This window comes from Thermobia domestica, chromosome 14 (genome assembly GCF_964235325.1).
Source record: "Thermobia domestica chromosome 14, izTheDome1.hap1.1, whole genome shotgun sequence".
In the NCBI taxonomy this organism is placed as follows: Eukaryota; Metazoa; Arthropoda; class Insecta; order Zygentoma; family Lepismatidae; genus Thermobia; species Thermobia domestica.
The window spans coordinates 11,313,323-11,330,917 of NC_137467.1; the positions used below are offsets into that span (position 1 = coordinate 11,313,323).

The 17,595-nt window shown below is 39.0% G+C and overlaps 1 protein-coding gene and 1 pseudogene across 2 annotated transcripts in view; one reads left to right on the forward strand and one right to left on the reverse strand.

Annotated features, from left to right (window-relative positions):
- The window catches only part of HDAC11 (Histone deacetylase 11), a 45,500-nt gene that overhangs the window by 5,850 nt on the left and 22,055 nt on the right, over positions 1-17,595 (reverse strand). For both annotated transcript variants that reach the window (XM_081737703.1, XM_081737702.1), the window contains exons 6-8: positions 13,404-13,614; positions 7,955-8,121; positions 3,646-3,754 (exon numbers count right to left, since the gene is read on the reverse strand). In XM_081737703.1, the coding sequence (XP_081593829.1) occupies positions 3,646-3,754; positions 7,955-8,121; positions 13,404-13,614 (487 nt within the window). The remainder of the gene's footprint in view (positions 1-3,645; positions 3,755-7,954; positions 8,122-13,403; positions 13,615-17,595) is intronic.
- On the forward strand, positions 16,322-17,425 carry LOC145670773 (large subunit ribosomal RNA; annotated as a pseudogene).

Sequence of the window (17,595 nt, forward strand, 5' to 3'; positions counted from 1 at the left end):
CCTTTTGCTGCTATAATAGCTTTAATACGCTTTGGCATTGACGTTACCAAATCCTTGGCCGTTAATGAGGGAATTTGCTGCCATTCCTCTTGCAGAGCATGTTGTAAGTCTTGTTTATTTGGAAGCGGTCGTTTTCTAATCTGTTTGTCAAGGTAGTCCCATGCTGAATCAGATTAAAGTAGGATTTTTCTAGTCGCCCAGTGAGTTGGATCTACATATCATGGAAGCGGAACAAAGTATACAAAATATACTCGTTCTTTACAAAAATATTGCCTGTATGAAAACTTTGTACACTCACTGTACTATTAACGCGTCTCTTATCTTTCATCCAGAATAAACTCTACCTTCCATCGAAATTGAGACTACATTCCAAATCAATGTATGTAACACATCATTTACTTGAGACAATTAAAATAATATTTCGTTTGCACTGATTACTCAGTGTAAGAACACAGTAACACTTCGTGCAGTTTCCCTTCCTAACAAAAACATATATATATTAACACCTTGCAAGCCATCTAAATGGAAAATTATATATACTGTTACATTCTTCTGTGCTATAAGTATTAGAGGTATGCAGAACTATTCATGTTCCTAGTCAATTTTTCTTCCAATATCTCGAGTAATAAAACCCTCTGGCACTCCTCCTCAGTTACAAACATAGGGCTCAGTTCTTTCTTAAGTGGAAATTAAGAACAATTACATAAATTTTACCAGTTCTAGTGGTCACTTCCCGTTTCCAGTAAAACTGTTCACTTCCTCTATTATCTTACTATATACATATTTTTTTAATATTATGTACAAAGATTAGTGCATTAATCAACCTACGAATACAGTTTTCTATATGCGTCTTTTATATATTCCAGGTCGATCAACAAATGGATATTGTAAAATTTCTGGTAGGTAGAGCTAGATTAATGAAATCAGAGTCCGGAATTTTTATTTATAAAAATTCTCCAATAACAATAGTATTTCCAGAAATTACTTTAATACACTTCTTTCTATTGTGAGGTAGAAATTAGGTCGGTGACAGGATATCTACAGAGCTAAACAGAGTGGCATAAGAATTCCCAACGCTCCGCAGCAAGCAATGATGGGGGATAAAAAGTCCCGCAAAGCCCCGATACAGGCTAAGCCAGGAGGGAAGGAACAGCCAAGAGTCCCGCAGGAGACTAGAGGCTTTGAGGTCGGGTTCTCCTAGTGCTCCAGGCAAGCAGGAGGTGGGAGACCAGAAAACTGGTCCCTGCCCACTGGTTGTTGTCCAATACATAGGCGTCCCGGCTGCGGTGGCGCTGCAGTTGTCATGTCGTCATGTGACTTGTAGGAGGTACTGGTGGTCCGCCGTCCGCTTCTTGTAGTAATCTCACGTGGTGCGTAGTACTCCGACGTAAATACATGTGCTGATGTTTGTATATAACATTGTTTGTACACAGAAGCACGTGGTACATTACAATATAGAAAAAAACGCAAAAAAAAAAAAAAATGTTAGTAGGTTGATCAGACCACTAATATATTTGAAAATTGTTGTATATTGTAAATCTTTAAGTTTAACGTCCCACGATTATGCCCTTTATGCTGAGTAGGACTATGATTAAGGCAAATGAATGATGAAAGAATTGGTGGAATGAGAAAGTGGGAGGAAAAGGGAGTATTCTGAGAAAACCCACACACACGATGTTGTCCACCACAACTTTTATTTGGCCGGGAATCGAACCCACGCACCAGAAGTAAGCTCTCTACCACTAAGCCACCATGCCCTCTTGAACATTGTAAGATAATACAGGGTGATTTTTTTTAAAAAAACACGGATTTCATTTGGGTCTAGAATTTATAACTGAAATCCGATTTTCATGCGGTTTGTGGCAAATGATCAAGGAAGGATGAGAAATTTATAGGACTATGTTTACTGGTTTAAATTCATCCGGGATAATATCGATCATGCCTCAAGAAAAACAGCGAATTTTCGCCGGTGTACCTTACAATTAGAATGAGGTTTTGGATTTTTGAAGCGAAACTGCAGAAATCAAATTAAGTGTTAGTGAGAATACAAAGTAAGTGTTAGTGGTAACGCACATAAATCACATGTTGAATAGCTATAGCCGGTTTCTTGCCACAAACGAAGGAGAGATTTTTTGGGTGACCTAAGGAGTCGATAACTGACATCTTTCACAACACCCGTCTGCGGGATCCGATGCTTCCCTGTCTCACTCAGAACCGATCTTGTTTCTTCCAATTTATTTACTAGCGACCACATTATGTTCCTGTCTGGGCAAGAATGTGAGACAAATTTGTTTCTGAATGCCCTTTGCATAGCAACAACAGATTCCGTTTACCAAAAGCTTCTAACGATAAACTCATCTTGCACCAAAAAGTACACTATTTTCTCTGTGCGCTGATCATACTCACACCGTAGTACAGAATTGCACAGCACAATTCCCAATACAACCAGCCCAGTTTCCTGTTTCTTATTGACCTTGGCAAGGATGCCATCCAACGAAGAAAACTCAAATCTCCACACCACACCGCACTTCATTTCAATTGTAAGGTAGAGCTCCTTCGTGGCTAAGCGGTTAGCGTACGCGCCTTTGGCGTGGGAGACCCGGGTTCGATTCCCGGCGGGAGCTCATGTGGTTCGGATTCCACGTTAATCAGTAGGTCCACGCCTCATATAGCCTCGCTGCTGAACGGGACGTAAAACTCAATATCAACTCAACCAGTTGTAAGGTACACTGGAAATTGTAAGTACACAGAAAATTTGCTGTTTTTCTTGAGGCGTAATCGATATTAACCCGATGAATTTAAACCAGTAAACATAGTCCTATAAATCTCTTATCCTTCCTTGATCATTTGTCACAAACCGCATGAAAATCTGACTTCAGTTAGAAATTCTAGACCCAAATGAAATCCGTGAGTTTCAAAAGAATCACCCTGTAGAAGGCAACACTATTATTGGGAACGCCAAGTGACCACTAGTACTGATAGAATTTATGTAATTGTTATTAAATTTCCACTGTTGATTAAAAATATATATATATATAAAATGGAGATCTTATTTGAGAAAAAGATTTGAACCTCTGCTTGTCCCTGATGGGGAGTGCCCGAATATAGCATTTGAAGTATTGGAAGAGAAATTGACTGCGAAACATCAATAGATGACCAATTCGTTATGTTATAATGTATCGACAAGTACGCAGGGTTATTTATTTGAGTTTAACAATGCTTTTCAGAACTGAACCTACAGCATATCCAATTGGGACTACTGAGTATTTATTGACAACTAAGCACTTGTAAGTAATACACCTAATGGCATGAAAACACTGAGCTGGCATTTTTCTTACGGAAATTTGAAAGCATACGGAGTAATGTTATTCTGTCATAATTTCCGCCTTTTTAGTCACTGCTCCTGACTTTAACATTTATTTCGAGATAATGAAGGAACACTTAGACATACACTAAGATAAGAAGAAAAACAGCATTTTGTGCATACCTGGCTACTAAACAGAGAAATATTTATACCAATTCTGCATTTAAAAATAAAAAAATAAAAATAAGGCCACTAATAGACCACTGAAAATCTGAATAAATTATTTTTTTCCAGAAAGTGATCCTACTCTTCCCAAAATGCATCTTAATTAAGAATCATACCTGCGCAGTAATAGACATAAGTCCCAGACAATCTCCTTCTAAAACATCGGTCCCTGCGTTATAAACTATAATGTCTGGGGTGAATTCAGTAAGAGCTTCTTGCATATTCCTGCAACAAAAACGTAACAAACACTTACAGATTATCTTAATATAATAGTTTTTCGTTATAAATAAAATTCAGGATTTTTAGACAGTTAAAAGATAAAGATATATATACGTATATATAACACGTATATTATGTAATATTCCAAATAGATGTAACATTACATATCTATAGCCACATATACATATTAAGCATATGGCACATCCCGATATTATTAATATATCCATTTCAGAGTATCTTGTTTGGAAAGCTAGTTGCATTAATGTAATACCTCAGATTACAGCCCCCAAATCACCGTCATGTCATGCATAATAACTTACTCTGGTCACACATATTTTGCATCATACATGCAGTACACTAGTTAGTATCTGTACACACACTTTAACAAAAATCTAATTATCAAATACTATACATTATTGTGATAAGCTTTGCAACAGCACTTTCAAACTTTCGCCGAGATGATTACAGAAAAAAGATCTCCTTACCAGAGGGTAGCGTTCCCAAAACTGATGCAACGTTCCCTCTTTGTACTGCCATACTGATGCGTTGCAGTAGAAAAGAGGTTGCTCTAGCGTCTCCTGACGATAAATAAATGCGGTGACCGACTTCTTGTATAAAGTTAAGGCCTTCGGGACCCCATGAACCACCTGATTCGATAGCTATAACGACAAATTGATATTTGTCGAGTAAATTGCTGTACTTCTTGCGTTTTTCTGTTTCCCGGCGAGCAGCCACGTTCCCAACTTGTGCTGAAAAAGAATGTAGATTTGAAGGGGCGAAAGTGTCGGAACAAGTAAAATCCCATAGAAGTGCTTTACCTTTCTTCCACAGTATTAGGGTCATACCATCTGACCTCTTGCCGTCTGCACGACTGCATCCCAACGGTTCGCATATAGAAAAAATGCCTGCTGAAATTAGTGCCCTCATGATAATGTCGTTGACGCTGGAGTGGCGTGAATGTCTGCCCGCACTATTGGCACAGGAGAGTCCATGAAGGCCCTTCTTGTTTACGACACTTCTACAGGCAGGACATCTGTGTTGCTCGCAAACATCTGCTCCCAAACGCAGTGCACTGGCAATTCGAAAACTGTCATTGGGAAGATGTAATCCTAAAGAAGGTGACGAGATAGCATGGAGCCAAGTGCCTGCTTCTGGAGATGATGTAGCTAAGAGTCTAGCCTAATCTTCTGGGTTATCGGATGACTGAAGTAGAGCTGAAAAGTGATGATTTATAAGAGGATCGTCCCAAGAGGATTGTAGTCCTCTCTTATCAAGATCAGGGGGATCTGATCCCACTATAGATGACCACTTAGCAATGGTATCGTTGACATCCGAATCCGATACTAGGCTAAGATCTTGTTGGAGAATGGTCTCGATCAATGGCTTAGCGCCATAGAATGAAGACAAAAAGGATGAAATAGCCAGGTTCATGGCGCGGCAAATGCCGAGACCTCCGTGGTTAACAGGGAGGGAGGCCTGCAACCAAGAGTTATTGTTGAGTGAACAATTCAGGATAGATTCTAGACCGGTTTTCAAGGTGTTGTCATAGCATTTTAGAAGATCAGCATCCCGCCAAGAAGGAGCACAGCGAAGAAAGTAAAGTAGCCTTGGTTGGCATGGACAATGAGGCACGTAGAAGGTAAAAGACAGAGTGAGCTGTATTCTAATTTAGAAATATATATATATATATATATATATATATATATATATATATATATATAAATGAATGAATTCCCAATTATCTACATTACAGAATACCTGTGACGGTTGAATTTCTACTATACTAGCGTCAATTACCCACTTTGCTGGATTAAAATAAGAAAAATTCGTAATATATTGCGTTGGTCAGACACTTTTTACTATTACTGAAGCGCTCTCTGACAGACGAAGCTTTTTTGTCTTAAAAATTAAATATTACTATTGACCTGAATTTGGATTTAAACGGCATCGGAAGTGTTGTTGTTTATCTCAGTGACTCCGAAAACTATGGATTCGACACTAATATCGGTCATTTTTTCGATCATTTTTATATATCTCCCCTTTCTCGTCAGTCCATCGCATCGTCAAAGTGAAATGATAAAAACCATCCTAGGCCCGAACCTCACCTATGATGAAAATTTAGTCGTGATCGGTCGGGTGGTTCAAGAGTTTATTAAGTCACAAACACAGTTACTTTCGTTTATATATATACAGAATAGATAGATGCGATAAGTCGAGGAAATAAGCGATTTTATATCACACCAATTCCTTTACAGATTCTATGACGAATTCTATGTTATACAGAGTATATAGGTTGTCCACGCACAACAGGAGTCCCTCTGAATAGTTGAGTACCGACTTCAAGATGACAGACTGTATGACTGTCCAAGGAGCGGACTGGATAGTGTAGTATTTAACGCATCAGCACAGTAAGCTAGAGACCCGGGTTCGAATCTGACCCCAGTCGTTCTTTTTTTCTCTTTTGTGACATTGAATTCATATATAAAAAGCAATTGGTGTAATATAAAATCGATTATTTCTTCGGTTTATCATATATATTAATTGTTAATATCAAAGAACTGCTGCCTTCTTTATCTCAATTTGAGAGAGAAATCAGTACTTCTGCAACAAATTTTATAGAGGTAGTTGGTGAGTACTTCAAATTATATGCCTGCAACCAAAATACCTCTATAAAAATTGTTGCAAAAGTACCGCAGGATTCTGAAACATGGATATTTGGATAGGGTACATACTAGTTCCTAAGTGAAGTCTTGACCCGACTATGGTAAGTTCCATACTTTTGGAGCTATGGACCTTCAAAGATCATTTTTTCATGTTTTCGGTAGCTTGTAACTCCGAAAGGAAGCATTTGTGCACCCAGGTTGGTCTATACTTTTTGGGTTATTTTGATCTCAGGAATCAACTCCTAAACATTGTCGGTGTTATTTTGAAACACCCTGCATAGAGCAGGCTATGAAAGAATTCTTTGATGAAAACGAAAAAGGCGGAAAAATAAATGGACACGTTTTCAGCACAATAAGGTTTGCTGCGCACTAATAGCAGAGAACGAAGATGACTCACAGAAAACACTTTCAAACTTGAACGACTAACTTAAAACAAACAAACAAACAAACAAAAAAAAAAAAAAAAGAAGATAAATAAGAAGAAAACCAAAGTGATAAAGTGCACAAGAGCAGGACAAGAAGGAGCAAACGTGTGGTTAGATGGAGAGAAAATCGAAGACATTAAGACGTTCCCCTATTTAGAAAGTATAAATCCTCGGACGGAAAAGTGAAAAAGACATAAGTTCTAGAGTAGCGCAGGCTAAACAAGCATTCAATAGGAAAAGAGGACTGTTAACATCAAGAGGTGTGTCGCAAACGATTTATTAAGACTCTGGTATGGAGCGTGGCGTTTTACGGATCAGAGACATCGACATTGAGAAAAGCTGAAATATCTAAGCTGGAAGCATTTGAAATGTGGTGTAGGCGCAGAATGCTGCGCCTATCATGCACCGAAAGGAAAAGGAATGAAGATGTACTAAAGGAAGCTAATGGAGGACAACAGATCATGAAGATAATAGGAAAAAGAAGAAACAGCATGCTTGACCATCTTATTCGACACTCCGATTGGATCACTGTGCTGAAAGAGGGAAAGGCAGAAGGAAAACCAGGAAGGGGAAGACCAAGGATAGAATATCTAGATGCAGTTACGAAGGAGAGACCCTATCAAAGTATAAACAGCTCTCCCAAGGGAAAGAAACGTTTTAAAATTTCCATGTTGCCCACCAACCTATGGCTGAGGTGAGAAAGAAGACATTATTTCGTATATGTACGATATAGATGTAATGTACTCGATAACAATTTAAAGACTTAAAGGGTGAAGACGTGAAATGGAAGCAAATATTATGTACAATTTATTCTTTCTAGCTTTGGTATTTCTATACGTAATACGCACGTGCTTTAAATATCCCTCCGCAGCCAGTCATACTGCAACGTTAGGTCAAGCTTTCTTTGGTACTCTGCGTAGTATTTTCAGACGACCCGGCATCCGAGTTGCTTCCAACTTTAATTCACAATTCTTTTTCACTCTCCTAACATGGAGATGGCGCATATTGTTGGTAAATTTTGACATGTCCATTCTCAAGTGGCCAGGTGAATTTCCCTGGGCATTTGTTCAAAAGTACAGTACGTAGAATAACATGAATGTAGAATAAATATTACTTACACTTCAACCTGAGAGAGGTATACATCGTCATCCGTGTAAGGCTTCAATTCAACGCGTCTTCTGATGCTCTCTTTGGCAGGATGATCTTGCGGATAAATTTTACTATTATACATGTCCATTATATATACATTCTGGTTGTAGTAGAAATCCCTTTCATAGCCATTACCCTGTTGAGTAAAACAGTAATCAATAAATTATATGAAATACGATTCTTAAATTTTTACGTTTTGGAAGAAAGAAAAAGACAGGCAAGTAATCAGACTGCAATCTCTGGGTTTCCCAGTAAATCTACTTACAAGAAATACGTCCAACTGAAAACAATTAAAAGATATTGTGAGTGTGAGTGATGATTATATTTAGAAACAATTATAAATAAAAGCTTAGTACTCACGGGAGACTAAATGTTCAATGAAGTACCAATTTCGAAAATTACTATTTTTCATCCTTAACTTGAGAGTTCGAAAAAGAAAATTTAAAAATGGGCAAAAAAAAAAAAAAAAACATGGATTGGTAAACAGCCAGGTTAAAAGGAGTAAAAAATACGAAGTAAACCACTTCGCGTCAAAGGAATGTTGCACAAATGTTTATTCACCACCATCCTTTGACGGGAAGTGGTTTACTTCATATTTTCTACTTGTTTTAGTCTGGCTTTTTTACTTTTTTTTTTTTTTTGCCTATTTTCCAAAATTTCTGTTTCGAACTACAAACTAAGGATGGAAATAGACATTTTCGAAAGTACTTCTTCGACGAACATTTGGTCTTGCGGTGAATACTAAGCTTTTTTATTGATAGTTGTTCTACAACTAAAAACAAATATTTAAAACTGACGGTTATGCCGGTTAGGCTAAAGGAGACGGTGATGATGAGTAATGAATGAAATGGTGGAATGAAGAAAGTGGGAGGAAACGGGAGAACCCCGAGGAAACCCACGCACACGGTGTTTGTCCACCACAAAGTTCACTTGGCGGGAGCAGGTATTTAAAACTGAAGTTCAACAATTAATTTTAGTATGAGTTCACATTAACCCCTTGCGTTTCTGGTGTCATTTTCCTATATACGTGCTGCAGTACCAGGTTTCCCTTTACTGTTAAAAGACAGTCTAAATCTTTATATAGGACATAGTTATTGTGGACGCGTGAGGAAAGCATTCACATTACTGATAAAAACAATTATTTGCATTGTGGAACATTTGAACTGGATAAGGGAAATTTTGATGTTCTGAAAGGATTTTATGCTGTTTCAGGTTGGCAACACTGACCGGAGATCAAAGTCAAAGTGTTTCCTTTTCCGATCTTGAAGTTGATAATTGTTTATCGTCAAAACAAACACATGTAAATTATAATTCAATGCTCCCTTAGGCCTACCATTTACTGAGATAACATATTTTTTGTCTTTTCTGTCAGTAAGATGCTGTCACCTAAAGAGAAATAGTAGAACTCACTCTTGCCTTGCCACCACTAAACATTTTCACCATCTCCAAGGATTAATACGACTCTTAATAAGGGATACGTCTTCATGACATTCTCATGGATGTCACTGGTATTTTACATCTGAGTATTTTATGACATTTTCATGGATGTCACTGGTATTTTACATCGGAGTATTTTATGACATTCTCATGGATGTCACTGGTATTTTACATCGGAGTATTTTATGACATCCACATGGATGTCACTGGTATTTTACATCTGAGTATTTTATGACATTCTCATGGATGTCACTGGTATTTTACATCGGAGTATTTTATGACATTCTCATGGATGTCACTGAAATTTTACATCGGAGTATTTTATGACATTCTCATGAATGTCACTGGTATTTTGCATCGGAGTATTTTATGACATTCTGATGGGTGTCACTAGTATTTTGCATCTGAGTATTTTATGACATTTTCATGGATGTCACTGGAATTTTACATCGGAGTATTTTATGACATTTTCATGGATGTCACTGGTATTTTGCATCGGAGTATTTTATGACATTCTGATGGGTGTCACTAGTATTTTGCATCAGAGTATTTTATGACATTCTCATGGATGTCACTGGTATTTTACAATGGAGTATTTTTATGGCATTCTCATGGATGTCACTGGTATTTTACATCGAAGTATTTAATGACATTTTGATGGGTGTCACTAGTATTTTGCATCGGAGTATTTTATGATATCCACATGGATGTTACTGGTGCGCAAGGGGTTAATAAGTGGCGCGTTTTTGAGCCTGTTATTGTTGGCCACACACGACACAGATTTAACGACATAAAATCTCAAAAACTACTCATGAGGATTTATGCTTATAAATGTCATTTTTTTTACCTCAGCGAGATCTATCTGTTGATATATGTCTGATCTCCTTGTAGTAGCGTAACTAACAATGCATGTCCCTTCTCCGCTCGAAAATGTCAGAAGGGACTCCCCTCTTCCTACGTTCACGAAGACATGTCAAATTTAAACAGATATAGAGAACTTTCCTTGACTCTGGATGTTCCCTAGTCAGCCACTGTTCATATACAAAAATTGCACACTATTATTACGAGGCAAGATCAAACTAAGGTTACAAGACCGATATTTCTGGGATCGTCTGTTTTAGAGGAATGAGGAGTATGCGGTAATTTTGCAGATAAATACAAATCGCAATTCGTTTGGAAAACAAGTCTCGCGAAAAAAATCCGCTCAGTTATTCGATTTCTGTGGGCGAAACACGAACCGCGGCTGAAATTCACCGGCAGCTGGGTAGAGATTTATGGAGAGACTAATGTCCCGTCAGCATGTCGAAGAATGGTGTTGACAGTTTGCGGCTGGTGGAGAAAACGTCACCGACGTGGAATGTGGTGGCCGACCCAGCACGGCATCAACAGATCTGAACATAGCTCGCGTGGAGGAGCTGATTGAACACAACAGAAGGATCAGTTACGGCATCTGGTGGAAGAATTGGGAATGTCGTTCGTCACAATGTGCACGATATTCTACAGTATCGGGAAGTTTGTTCCCAATGGGTTCCACACAAGGACAGGACTTTTACCAAGAGGGAATCTTCAAACTCACCCCACGATGCGATAAGTGTCTCAACCGATATGGAGACTATGTCGAAAAATAACCTAATGTATGGTCTATCTGTTGGCTGTATTGGTTGTAGGAAATAACATATACACGTATCATTGCAGGCTTTGTAACCTTACTTTCTGATCACCCCTCGTATTATGTCCAGCCTGACTTTGTCTTCATTGTTATCAAACAAGAAAGTAAAATTTAGTTCACTCTCAGCTGAATATTATTGAATATTGACAAACCTTTTTTGTTTATTGTTCCAGTCTTTATACAGAGTGTTCGCGGTAAATTAAATGGCTCTTTAAGCATTGATCTGAAAATATACGTTACAAGAGTACAGAAGAATATTGGGAAAAAAGTTTGAGATAATATGAAACCTGAAAATTGAATTTTAACATCTTTTCATCATAATTTTTATATACCTATTTTACCTTTTACATGCGAGTCCGTTAGTTACTTATGCCACTGTCTCTCTGGACATTTATTTTCTTTTCTTTTTTGGGAGACCCGGGTTCGATTCCCGGCGGGAGCTCATGTGGTTCGGATTCCACGTTAATCAGTAGGTCCACGTCTCATATAGCCTCGCTGCTGAAAAGGGACGCTAAACTGAAATTCAATTCAATTCTTTTCTTTTTTTTTTCATATGATAATATTGCTGTAGACTTAAGAGTCTTCATCCCGGCGAAATTAAAATACCACTAATTTTACATTAATTATGTGATATCTTCAAATAGATAAAAGATAATCGAAATGTGGAACAAGAGCGCCCTAGACAATATCATTTTACATGAGAAACCGTTACCACGACTCACTTATCTGCTTTCAATTTCGAGCCATTTTGAAAATTGGCATTTATTTTCGCGTTTCTGAACGGCTGAAAAGGGAAAGCTACTAGGTGACTAATTTCGCCGGGATGAAGACTCTTAACATGGAATTTTGATTCAGATTACATTTGTGGGCTTTCGACAGCTATGAGGGATGACGTCCCTCAGCGATCACCTACCCAGGAAATTGGCGAGGAAGAAAGGAATGTGGAAGTGGCCATTCCTGTGACGGCCTGGGACTATTATGTGAGATACTATCCCGGCATTTGTCCGTTGTGAATGAGGAAAACCCATCAGGAAAAACTTCATTTCACGATGGCTGGTTTGAAAAACCTTTTCTACTGTTTCGACCGAGCGTCCCGACCGATACAAGATTTAGAATTTTAAATCCCTGGGCTTTCGGCATCTAAGACCATTTATAGCCCGTCACGTTTTGAGAGATGACGTCCCTCGGCGAGCACACTATCCGGGGAAAGGGGAAAGAAGAAAGGATAGGGGAAGGAAGGAAGCGGCCTGGGACCTATAAGTGAGGTACCACCCCGGCATTTGCCTGGTGTGAATGAGGAAAACCCAGGAAAACATCATTCAGGGTAGATGGCCTGAAAAAGCGTTTTACACTTTTTCGACCGAGTGGCCCCATGGGCAACCCGGGACCGCTCGCACAGAAGGCGACCGCACCGATACAATTTCAAGATAAAAAAATGCTGACAAATCACAAAAGTTGTAGCTCAAGGAAATATTCTGTAAAAATTCATTATAACAAAACATGTAGTATCTTTTCACTTGATTACGTTAGTGCTCGGTAATGAATACTGAGACATTTCGAAAGCTCTGTTTGTTTGCTGCGTTATCATCTACTTACCTCTAAAATTTAATACGAGTAAATTCATGTGGAAGTAAATTACGTCAAAAATCAAAACCTCAAAAAATGAAGATTTCAAAAAGTCAAAACACTTAAAAAAAGATTAGGATTTAGATTTCTGGGCTTTCGGCATCTATGACCATCTTGGTCCGTCACGTTATGAGGGATGACGTCCCTCGGCGAGCACACTATCCGGAAAAAGGGAAGGAAGGAAGCGGTCTGGGACCTATGAGGTAGGTACCAACCCGGCATTTGCCTGGTGTGAATGAGGAAAACTTCACTCAGAATGACTAACCTGAAAAAGCTCTTACGACCGAAAGTGCTCACTGGAAATCAAACCCGGGACCGCTCACACCAAAGATGAAAGCGTTAGCAACTACGCTACGCGGGGCCATATTTATGAATTTAAACCCGTTACATATGAGGATAACGTCCCTCGGTGATCATACTACCCGGGGACCGGGAAAGGAAGGAAGCGGCCTGAGATCATTATTTTAAGTACCATCCCAGCATTTGCCTGATGTGATTGAGGAAAATCCAGGAAAACCTCACCCAGGATGACTGGTCTGAAAAAACGATTACAGTTCTTCGACCGAATGTCCCTACTGGGAACTAAACCCTGGACCGCTAGATGAAGGTGTCCGAGGAATAAATTATTATTTCACCCCTGGTCCGGATGGCAACAAATAAAGGACGATAGAAAAAGATAACTTTACCTGATGAGCATCTAGATCCACGATCATCGCTTTCTTAACATCGTTCTCGTAAGTCTTAAAAAGGAACTGAATGAGCAATGTGATATCAGCGTAAGGACAAAATCCTCCGCCTTTAGACCTGCTGCAATGGTGAAATCCTCCTCCAATATTGATGGCCCAGTCGTGTTCAAGAGCAAGTTTGCCTGCCAATATGCTGCCACCAGTCTGAAACCTGAAACATGAAACACCATCAGAAAACTGATTTAATTTCTCTAAAATAAAATCTATTACGTAATGATATGACTAACCTTTTAGTGCTATTGCATTTATCCCAGCGAAAATATTTTCGAAAGCCGCTGTTCCTTTCATTCTCAGAACAAAAATTGATTAATACGATGAATACATTAAATTCAGATATTTCTGAGGCTGTAATTAACATTAAATCAAGAGTAATGATGGTATGTTGACCGATATATTGTATAAATGTAACAAAAATTAAATAACCGAAACAGAACTTGTAGTTTATGCACTATCAAACCGACATTTCACAGAATATAACTATGTAGGTCTTATCATTTTATAACCTACAACCACTATGATCAAATGCTTCACTATGACTCTCACCTAAGCAAGCGATCAAAGATGAGTGTGTTCAGGCGCCAAGGGAGCAAGGACAAACAAGTTATCACTCCTTGTTCCTTGTTGGCTGCCGACAATGTGTGGTTATCCCACTTGTTGTTGTTGATGATGATGATGATGATGATGATGCATAATATCGTGATTGTGGTCTTTGTTGGGTATTCCCGTTTTCTCCCACTCTTCATTTCATCATTTCCTTCATTCTGATCATCTATATCTCCTTTAACCTTCAAGATATATCGATGGACGTAAAAACTCAGATCTTATTTCATACTTTCATAAATATTATTAGATTTTGTTAGGATTTCCTAAGGTCATGCTCAAAGTGAAATAAAAACCATCCCAGGCTCAAACCCCATATATGTTGAAACTTTGATCAAGACCAATCGAGTGGTTCAAGAGTTATTAGGTCACAAACACAGCCAGCCACTTTCATTTTTATGTATTTCTATATGTCTCCCCCTTCCCCTCCTCCTTCCCGTCAAAGAGAAATGATAAAAACCACCCGAGGCTCTAACTTGATCTGTGTCTAAATTAGATTGAGATTGTTCTCGTGGTTCAAGAGTTATTAAGTTTTATTTATTTTTATTATCTCTCCCCTTCGGTGTGCCGTCAAAAAGAAAATAATAAAATACATCCCAGGCCCAAACCTCATCTATGTTGGAAATTTCATTGAGATCGGTCGGGTGGCTCAAGAGGTATGATGTCACAAACATGGTCATTTTCATTTTTATATAGGATAGATTTTCAAAGCAAGCGTTAGAATTTTCCTTCTCATTATTTTAATGCAATTATGTGTTATTACAAAATATATATACACATATAGCAATATATAGAGCATTCTACATCGAAGAAATCGTTGTCACGACGTTTTATACTGGCGACATTTCTTCCCAGGCAGAGATTACATTCCGCGTAGTTTAGACCAGGCGAGATTCTGTGTCCCAAGATCAGGACCGCGAGGTTTTGGCCAGGCGAGATTTTGAGATTCGAGGTTTTGGCTAGGCGAGTTTTTGGCCAGGCGAGGTTTTAGGCAGCGAGGTTTTGGACAGGTGAGGTTTTGGCCTGGCGCGATTTTGCTCCGCGAAGTTTTGGGCGGCGAGGTTTCAGCCCCGCGAAATTTTGGGCCGCAAGGTTTTGGGCGGCGAGGTTTTGGTCCGCGAGGTGTTGAACCAATGCATGGCGATGCGTTCGTTCACGACATTCTCACCAAATGCCTGGCATATGCGGCAACTTGATAGGGCAACTGACAGGCCTACTTTAAAGTCATACAACAAACACATGCAAACAGGCTGTTTTGATATCTCCATTTCTCTTCGACCCTGAACGAACTATGACTACTGTATGTGCGCAACGTGCCTGTATTACTGAAGGTCGATAATCAGAACAACTCCCAGTCGCTCACGTTTTCTCTCTGTGAGCGCATGATCAATGGATGTCAGAAGTAGCAAGAAATTATTAGTTACTTTGTACATAATATAAATTAACAACGAAGTTCAAACTAGATCTTTTTTTTTTTAATGAAACTACTAACAATACAAAAATGAAATGAAATCTATAAGTTTTACGTCCCACGATTATACCGGTTAGGCTAAAGGAGACGGTGAAGATGAGAAATGAATGAAAAAGTGGGAGGAAACGGGAGAACCCCGAGAAAAGCCATGAGCATGGTGTTTGTCCACCACAAAGTCCACACGGCGCGAGCTGGGATCGAACCAGGGACTCCAACAAACACCAGAGGTGAACGCTCTACCACTGAGCCACCGCGCCCCCTACTGACAATACAGTCTCAATTCTCAGCAAGGTTACTTTCATCCAAATTTAACTTGTGTTTCTTCATTCTTATAATATGATTCACGCTATGAACATTTTTTGATGATCTTAATCTCTTTAATACTACTGTTTGGTCATCTCTAGATGTTTAAAGAGGTCTGAAACCGCAGAATCTTTATAGTCTCTCTTCATGTTTCTTGGTCCTGATCTTAATATCCCTCTTACCATACGAATGTTAACTTCCCACATTGACATATAGCTTCATACACACCCAGATGTAATACACTATTTTTAACGAAATATTTTGTTTAGTCCGTGAAGTGTTTCTCTGCATTAATCGGAAATTTATAGCTTACCTACAAATCAGACAGCTTTGTTCAAATTAAGAGATAATTTAGGCCAAAAAAGATTAGAAATCCACTTTTTACTACGAATATTCATTTTTTTTTTTTAAAGTATCCCAAGAGTATCTGTTTATTCCCTAATTCAAAAATATTTTTTCTGAATTTTTAATTTCTTCCTCCGTGATAAATGATGGAAATAGCCGATTCCGTCATGCTATACTCTCCGATTATTCAATTATATTTAAAAGACTGAAAACTGAGGGACTGAATCTATTATCTAACCCGCTTACGAGATTGCCGGTAAAATACCACTATTTTCATCGTTTTCTTACTTACTTGGTGAGGCGAGCGGCGTGCGTTGTTCTTCGTGTTCGGCGTACGGTATTCCTGAATCAAGTTTGGTAAGTTTGTCTTCTTGCACGATCTGATCCGATCCGAGGACATTATCAGGCGGGGAGTTTGACTGAGACGGTACATCTGTCAAAGAATAGCGCAGGTGTTCTAAGGCCAGCTCAGCGAGGACAGAAACCTTCCGTAGAGTAAAAGGGCAAACGCTGGCTTGATCTGGATGTCCAGTAAGCATAAGGACTGCGAAAGCACGGCCTATCGATCCTTTTGGCTTGGAGAGTTTCCAGCAAAAAGTGTCAGAAAAGTTACCATAGGAATAACTGGTTTGTGGCGGTCAAGTGTTTATAGCGACGTCGCTTTTTGATCCTTTGATGTCGGCTCTTTCTATCATTGCGAAGCAGAATTCGCTAAGCGATGTAATGTTCACCCACTAATAGGAAACGTGAGCTATGTTTAGACCGTCGTGATACAGATTAGTTTTACCCTACTGATGCGCGATCGTTGTCATAGTAATCCTGCTCAGTATGATAGGAACCGCAGGTTTAGACAATTTGTTCATACACTCAGTCGAGCGGCCGGTGGATTATACCTGAACGCCTCTACGGTAGAATCCGATCTAGGCAAAGCAACGGTATCTGGCATCCCTCATTTGAAAGTGTATTTACTACGCGAGTTTATTTACTTAGGGGGTAGGCTCGTCCTACTTTACATGCGCCATGGTTTGCAACAGATGTATCGTAAGAACGATATATATCTTTAGAATCTCTCTCGAGAGTTACACTAAGGAGATGTTCAAGGCTGGGACATGGAATCCTCTTGAAGGGAAGCACTCGAATCTATTTTTTACTAAAACTAAAAAATACAAAATTAAAAACTCAAATCAGGGATGTTTCAACGAAATACAACAGATTTTTTTTTTAATTAAGCGTCACACGATTGTACTTCAAGGCTAGAGGACACAATAATGATGATAATGAACGAAATTATAAATGAAGAGGTGTGTGTGTGGGGGGGGGGGGGGGCGAGAGAACCTCTTTTAATACCCATGCTCTACCACAAAGCTTACTTGGAGCGAGCTGAGATAGAACCAGGGACCCCACGCACTAGAG